This window comes from Tiliqua scincoides, chromosome 5 (assembly GCF_035046505.1).
Source record: "Tiliqua scincoides isolate rTilSci1 chromosome 5, rTilSci1.hap2, whole genome shotgun sequence".
Lineage (NCBI taxonomy): Eukaryota > Metazoa > Chordata > Lepidosauria > Squamata > Scincidae > Tiliqua > Tiliqua scincoides.
Window position 1 is genome coordinate 127,616,410 of NC_089825.1, and position 7,687 is coordinate 127,624,096.

The 7,687-nt window shown below is 47.6% G+C and overlaps 2 protein-coding genes and 1 pseudogene across 2 annotated transcripts in view; 1 reads left to right on the forward strand and 2 right to left on the reverse strand.

The window, feature by feature from the left end:
* Positions 1 to 2,077, reverse strand: part of RNF31 (ring finger protein 31) — a 28,877-nt gene extending 26,800 nt beyond the window's left edge. Inside the window, 2 exon segments of the mRNA XM_066627491.1 lie at positions 103 to 287; positions 1,992 to 2,077. Coding sequence (XP_066483588.1) covers positions 103 to 285 — 183 coding nt within the window. The 5' untranslated portion in view covers positions 286 to 287; positions 1,992 to 2,077.
* An 827-nt stretch (positions 2,078 to 2,904) lies between these two features.
* PSME2 (proteasome activator subunit 2) lies at positions 2,905 to 7,596 on the forward strand. The gene is made up of 11 exons (XM_066628364.1): positions 2,905 to 3,070; positions 4,679 to 4,711; positions 4,809 to 4,871; positions 5,194 to 5,280; positions 5,371 to 5,398; positions 5,497 to 5,594; positions 5,747 to 5,815; positions 5,921 to 5,988; positions 6,284 to 6,338; positions 6,780 to 6,866; positions 7,003 to 7,596. The coding sequence occupies exons 1-11, from the start codon at positions 3,023 to 3,025 to the stop codon at positions 7,081 to 7,083; spliced, it is 717 nt and encodes a 238-aa protein (XP_066484461.1). The 5' UTR covers positions 2,905 to 3,022; the 3' UTR covers positions 7,084 to 7,596.
* On the reverse strand, positions 6,424 to 6,547 carry LOC136654938 (5S ribosomal RNA; annotated as a pseudogene).
* Positions 7,597 to 7,687: the final 91 nt, after the last annotated feature.

Sequence of the window (7,687 nt, forward strand, 5' to 3'; positions counted from 1 at the left end):
AACCAGAGACCCTGGTAACCCACCACTTCCCAATCTGCAGCATGTCCCCCAATGGTAACCCATAAACCATGTTTCCAATGCTCCCTCTCCCCATCCTCTCACCTGCCCCTGGGTATTGGCTCGGATGATGCTCTTGGCATCTATTTCTTGGTACTTTTGGGAAGAAGGCAATGGCATCTCTACCAACTGCTGCACGGACTCCAGGTTCAGCTCTGCAGGACTCTGCATCAAAGCGGCCACCACTTCTTCCCGGAGGCACCTGAATTTATGCCCCACGTCCTCCATGTCTGTCGCCAAACCAGAGGCAGAGGGCAAGATGAAGACAGAGGAGACCACAACTGAAAATGAGATCCTGTCATATAATGCCCCGCATTAATATTAATATGTGAACCACTCCCACCGACCCTGCCAAGATCAAAGCAGCCCAGGCTCAAGGCTAAATGGATTTTATTTTTATTGATTTGTATCTGTATCCCTCCCTTTCTCCAAAGAGCTCTGGTCAGAGTACCTGGAGGTGTCCACAACAATCCTGTGATGTAGGTCGAACTGGGAGAGACTGAGTAGCCAGAGGTCACCCAGCACACTTCATGGCTGAGTGGGGATTTGAACCCAAGTCCAAAACTTGATCCACTGCACCCCTTTGGCTCTTAATCTGCTCCCCCAAACGGATTCTGCGGTGGCAGGACACAGTTCTGGAATGTGGAAAACTCATAAGGAAGTAGCTGTGAAGATTCCCAAACCAAATTAACAGGGTGAGGGGGAGGACATAGAAAAAGTTATTGGGGGGAGGGGGCAATGAGAAGGGGAAATGAGACAGGTAAGATATGTTTAGAAGCCCTGCAGACAGAACTATACCCACATGTGAGAAGGGAGAGGGGTGTGGGTGTGGAAACACTGGCTTCTTTAAGTCTACGAAATTCTCCACTGAGATTATTTTCAGCCTCTCCCAGGCATCTAATAATAATAATTAACAAGCATCTATCACACAATACACCAGATATATCTGTAGTGGAGAAGACAGAAAAGTCAAAATCATCTAAATAGGTGACAGAAGGTGACCAGGTGACAGAAGAGTAAAAGAAAAAGAACTGGAAAAAAATAACAAAATTCAAAGATTTACAAATAGAAATTGAATGGTTGTGGCAGAAGAAGTCCAGAGTAATCCCTGTGGTGATTGGCACCCTCAGTGCAATTCCAAAACACCATGAAGAGCATCTGAAAAGAATCGGGGGCCACGGAAATTACCATCCACCAACTACAGAAAGCAGCTTTACTGAGAACAGCTTACATCATGCGACGGTATTTATAACAGCAAAATAGAATAAAAGTCAGGCATCCCAGGTCCTTGGGAAGGACTCGATGTCTGGATATAACAAACCAGCCGATAACACAGCCATGTTCAACCACTGTGCCGTGGCACACTGGTGTGCCGTGAATGGTCTGCAGGTGTGCTGCTGCGGGAGTTTGGGGGAGGGTCATTTATCAATAGGGCCATTGGGGGATGTGAGCCCCCCACCAACAGCATGGTGTGCCTTGTCAATTGTAAAAAAAAAAACGGATAGTGTGGCTTAACAATTTTAGTACCTTGACGGTGTGCCACGAGACAAAAAAAGCTGAAATTCACTGCGATAACAACTGTCTGATTGTGCAAAAACCTCATAGACCACTTGTTATGGTTAACTTATCCAAGAGTACAGTGCCATGGCACCTGTCAAGAGTCGCCTATGTAAAAACCAGGCAGGTCTCTGCCTGCTAGGGCCTTACAATGTGGGCAAACCACATTCCTCCCCCGCCACCCTTTCCAATCAGATTTCAGGGGTGAAATTTGGGGTGTGTCTTTGACTTTCACTCTTCCTTCCCCACCTCCTGATTTTGAATCTAACCCAAAGAAGAGGAGAAAAGTTGCAGGCAGATCTTTAAATGGGGGGGGTGGGACTGGAGAGGGTCTGCCCTCCACCCTGGTAGAGAAGTAGTGCGGGGGGACACCTTACCTGGGGGGGATCCTGGACCAGGCACGTCCCTGGCTTGTCATGCGAAGCTCCAACAGCTGGTGGCAGAAGAGGAAGCAAGAAGGAGCAGGAAATGGGGGGGGGGCAGAAGGGAAAGGAAGCCCAGCCCAGCCCTAACAGGGCAAGAGGGACCCCAGGAGCCGCGGAGGAAGAACTACAAGGGCTGGCTGGCGAGGCGTGTGCGTTGCAGCCCAGGGCTGAACTTGCAAGGGTGCTCAGGGGCATGTGCAGAGAGCCTTTTGCCACTCTGCGTTGGGACAAGTGCCTGGTGCCCTGCACAGAATTGGGATGACCAGGCGGAAGCCTTGAGCCCCAAACATCTCTCTCTCTTTCTTAAAAAAAGCATTTACATTAAATGAAGCTAAGCACTGACAATGGGGTGCGGTGGCGTAGCTAGAGGGGGTGCAAAGCATTAAGCATATTTTGGGGGGCAATAAAAAATGAGGGCCCCTGGTAGAAAGTGGGCTGTTGCTCTCTTTGCACGACCTTTTGCACCTTGCAAAGGCGTAGCAAGAGGGGGTGCAAAGCGGGTGCATTTTGGGGGTGCAATAAAAAAATGGGGGGGCCCCTGGTAGAAAGTGGGCGGTGGCTCTCTTTGCACCTTGCAGAAGCGTAGCTAGAAGGGGTGCAAAGCACTACGTGGGGTGCATTTTGGGGTGCAATAAAAACGAGGGTCCCTGAGCTGTGGCTCTCTTTGCACGTCCTTGCAAATAAGTTGCAAGCTCAAATTGCAAATGAAATGCATTTTGGTAGGTGCAAAATGGGGGGGGGCGCTCTTTGTGCACCCCCTTTACAGAGAAGAAGGAGGATAAGCCCTTGGGGGGGAGGTTGGTGGGAAGAGGCGGAGAACCTGCCCCGGGGGCGGAACGTGCGAATGTGAAAGTGAAAGTGAAAGTGAAAATGAAGACGTGCTTGCGAGTAACCCGATCGCCATCATTGCGATTCCTGGAAGGGGCATCGAGGCTGCCTGCTTGAGACTCCCCGGGTGCGCGTCCCCACGACCCGTTAGCGCCATGGCCAGATCCTGCAGCATCCGAGTTAGCCAAGAGACGCGTGAAAAGGTGAGGGGTGGGATGAGGGGGTGTGTGAAAAGGCTGGGACGTGGCGATCAGGTGGCTAAAAAGAAAGTGGGGGGGGGGAATAAGACCTGATTGGACTCGCATGTTTAGTATTAACGCACTCGGCACATGCTCAGGGGTGCTCTGCATGATTAGAAGCTATGAGTTCTAGGCAGAACAGGACATCTCCAAATCATGCATTCTTGTGGGAAGTCATGAGTTCTAAAGAAAGGACTTCTGAACATGTGCAGAGTGCCTTTTTAGCAAATCCAACCACGGGCAGTTTCCCCCTCCCAGCCATTGCTACGTTCTGAGCACCCATGATCTCTGCTTTGACGTCCCAATCACGTTCTTTTAAATGTGTTTTAAATGTGCTTTAAATGTTTACGATCACTTACGCACAAATGGGACGTAAATAGTTTGATGTCTTGTTGCTTGGAAATGCCATGAGCTGCCAAGGCTTCTTGCTTGTGAGGAGGTATGGAATTGTTTGCATAAGTAAACACATAGTAAATGTGGAGGCTGGGCGGAAAGGCACTTTGCACATGCTTGGGGGCACCTTCCGTTATCACAGTATATGTTCCCTGTCTAAGTAGCAGCAGGTAAAGCATGTTCAAAGGGGAAGTCCTTTTGGGAGGATTCCTCTGCCCTCCAAGTTTTCTTTTGGGTCCTTTCTCCTGTCCCTGGAAATCCCCCTCCTTATCCACAGAGGAAGTCCGTCCCCCCCAATTTCTGTTCATTATTTAACAAGGTCCTAGGAGTGCAAGCCATCAGTCTGGAGGCAGGCTGGACTTCAGTATTATGGAGTACTGTACTGTCAAATTAATGATCCAGGCTTTAGAACGGGGGTCTCTAAACTTTTCAGCCAAAGGGCCACATCAAATAGCTGGCACAGTGTCAAGGGCTGGAAAAAAAAATTAAATATAACATTTAAATAAATACATTAGAGGTGGAACTTGAATGAATAAACGAATGGGCTCAAGCGTCCAGAACTTCTTCAAGTACAAACACAGCCCAAGAAATAAAGCACACACTTAAATGGACCTCCATTCCCCCACCCCACAAGCACAACTTGGTTGTCTTTGGTCAACTGGGCCAGAGGCTCTCAGGGGATCAGAGGCTGGCCGCGGGCTGGATAGAGGCTCGGGCCGGGGTTTGGAGACCCCTGCTCTAGAACAGCAAAAATGACACTTGCATAGCAGCAGCCGAGATCCTTATGTGAATCACAAAAACACTCCTGTCATTGTGAAACAGTGAAAGTCACTTTACAGACCTGGTAATAAATTATTATTAGGTATGAGATCAAACCAAAGTTAACAGCAATGATTTAACAGCAGCACTGTGACTTCTTGGAATTGCAGATCGTATCAGAACACAGTCAGGTCAGAGGCTGCCAATTGTAGGTGCTTCATCCAGATTTGGGACATCAGAGAAAGCTTTTCTGAATGTTTCTGTTCAAGGAAAGAGATGCTCGATGGGTGGGGAAAATTCTAAATGTTTGCTGAGACTGAACCTTTATGTCAGAGAAAGCATGATGCTGGGTGGTTACTTGGTAGTGCTGCTCAACACCAGAAGCAGCTGCACTTCACTGGTCTCTTTTTATCCTCCTAGATGGGCCTGTTCAAAGACTCCCTATTTAAAGAGGTAGGCCTCTATTGCTCTATCACCCACTCCCCCACCTCACCAAATATACCTCTCTCATCCCGAAATGTACACTTGTGTTTTTCTGCTCATCCTGCAGGGCGAACAATTTCTCTTCCAATTTCTGCCTACAAAAATATTTCAGCTGGATCAGTTCTTGAGGGTAAGAGTATCTCAGAATTTCCCACTCTCTTGTCAGACAGACTTTGGTGGATGCAAGAGCCGGGATCGTGTAGTGATTTGGGATGTTGGACTTAGACCTGGAAGATCCAGGTTCAAATCTCCACTCAGCCACAAAGCTTCCTGGGTGACCTTGGGCCAGTCACTTCCTCTCAGCCTCGCCTACCTCACAGGATTGTTGTGAGGACAAAAAGAGGGAAGGAATTATGCACACCACCCTGAGCTGCTTGAAGGAAGGGTGGTATAAAAATGTGAACAGTAAATAAATAACCCTCCCTATATTTTCATGGCTGTCCCCATTCCAGGAAGACTCACTGAATGTTCAAGATCTCGAAACACTCCGAGCTCCACTGGATATCCCCATTCCAGACCCCCCACCCAAAGATGATGAGGTGAGTCGGTCCTCCCTGACCCCAAGTACCCCAGTAACACGTGTAAGGGTGACAAACGTTGTAAAAGCATTTGGTATATTTTCCATACAGATGGAGACAGAGAAGGAAAAGAAGGAACGTAAGTGAAGAGCCGTTTTGGAGGAGGGGACAATTGGATTTTGTGCAGGGTGGGAATAAGATGGTGTCCTGAGAAGTTACCTTCATTTTCTCTCCCAGCTCCAAAGTGCAGCTACCTTAAGGGTAACGAAAGAATAATTTCACTTTTGGATCGGGTAAAGCCTGAAGTTCGGGAGTTTAAAGAGAAATGCATATTGGTGAGTGAGCAGAAGTGCCCCCTCCCCGTTCCATTCGGAATTTGCTAGACTCCGTCACTGTGACCATCTTTGTAGCAGTGTTCTGAGCTGAGGGAGGGTCTTTGGACTTCCCATGGTGGTGTGTCAGTCAGTCTTGCTCCTGTTCCCATCAGATTACAACCTGGATCCAATACATGATTCCCAAAATAGAGGATGGCAATGATTTTGGAGTAGCTGTTCAGGTAAGCAGCACCAAGGCATGCATGGAGTCTGTAAGTCCCTTGCCTCCCCGTCTACAGCGGGGTCTCCGCCCCACATTCCTCATTTCCATTCCTTTCTTCTGACAGGAGAAGGTGCTAGAACGTATCACAGCCCTGAAGACCAAGGCAGAGGCCTTCCAGACCACCATTGCCAAGTAAGTGGGATGCTCAAGAATGCTAGGGGGAGTGCAGACCCATGGCTGTATCTGCTCCTAGACTGAGATGGGCAATACAGTACTTATTTACTTTATTTATACCCCACCTACCTCCCTGAAGGGACCCATACAGTATGCCATTGTTGGCATTCTCCTCCACAATCGAGCACCTGTGAAAAGTGGTTTTTAATTGATTGATTGATTGATTGAATGAATGAATGAATGAATGAATATAGTAAACTGGGATAGGCCACATCACTGTCTGCATTGTGAACACTAATCTTCTTCATTTCAGATATTTCTTGGAGCGTGGAGATGCAGTGGCCAAAGCCTCCAAGGACACCCATGTGGTGAGTAAGGGCAGCCTCATTCTTCCCAGATTAAATTCTGTTTTGACTTGGTTGGCAACCTTCAGTCTCGAAAGACTATGGTAGAAGCCTACAGCACCCAGTATTCCCAGGCGGTCTCCCATCCAAGTACTAACCAGGCCTGACCCTGCTTAGCTTCCAAGATCAGATGAGATCAGGTATGTGCAGGGTAACAGTTTTGACTTGTAGGTTGGAAATCAGCTGAGGAGTGATGGATTTTCATCCCTTCCCAGATTGATTTGCCTTGAATGAAGTCACACTTGAGTCTCCAGGGTTGTGACCTAATGAATGAACAAACTGATTAATTAAACAGAACCATCATAGCACTTTGCATAGGGGAAAAAGACAGGCTCCTTCTCCAAACCTTCTGGACACAGGCTCTCTCCCTGGTCAGTCTCAACACATGTGCTTTATTCTCTCCAGATGGATTACAGGTGTCTTGTTCATGAAAAGGATGAGGCTGTGTACAGGGAAATGAAGACCATTCTGCTTGACATTCGCGGGTTCTATGTGAGTCTGCCGGGGGAGGCTGTGCTTGGGTTGTGGTGTTGGAAAGATAGCTGAAGGGATATGGAAGGAAAGATAGATGGAAGAAAGGGATCTGCAGCGCCACTAGATTTCTCCCATACTTTTGTTTTCCCGGCAGGCCGAGCTGTACCACATCTTGAGCAAAAATCTGGAGAAACTGACCAACCCCAAGGGTGAAGAGAAGCCCTCCATGTACTGATGAGACCTCCTTCACTGCATCTTGTGGCAACCACCACTGCTTTCTCCTTCTAACGTCTTTGGGCGGGGGGGGGGGGGTTCCTCTGTCTTGGAGGACTCAGAAAAATACAGGGGTGAAAAGAGAGAACAAAGTGTGGCTGCATGCATTGATATATGTGGCCAAACAGGAGGAAAATACGGAATGAAAGATGATTTGACATGTTTTTGTTTCCCTTGTCTTTTCCTTTTTTTACAAGTTATATGAAAAACTGAGTAGTTCATGACTTACTTCCCTGCTTTCACCAGCTCAATTTTTCTTTTATTTGTTGCTTTCTGGAGCCACATTGTAAACTGATCTTCAATGTTTTCAGTCTCAAGAGCAACACGTACAGCTAAGGAGATCAGTAGCCAAAATGTGAAATGCGAAGTCTGATCTTTTGCTTTGTGTTTCTATGCTTCACAAAGGATGGAGCATTTTGAAAGCTTGTGATACTTGAAACTGGCAGTTGGACTAATAAAAACGTGCCTCATTTCATATTCTCTGCTGCATTTTGGGGGGACCGATAAGGTTGCTATGGAAAAACTTTGGCTCTGGGTTCTTTGAACCAAGTACCACCTTCTTATCA

Excerpts from the sequence above, each read along its gene's own strand:
- PSME2 (XM_066628364.1), top strand. The coding sequence starts at position 3,023 with ATGGCCAGATCCTGCAGCATCCGAGTTAGCCAAGAGACGCGTGAAAAG. Across the intron at positions 4,712-4,808 it reads AAGACTCCCTATTTAAAGAG|GGCGAACAATTTCTCTTCCA; the intron begins GTAGGCCTCTAT and ends CTCATCCTGCAG. Across the intron at positions 5,989-6,283 it reads TTCCAGACCACCATTGCCAA|ATATTTCTTGGAGCGTGGAG; the intron begins GTAAGTGGGATG and ends TCTTCATTTCAG.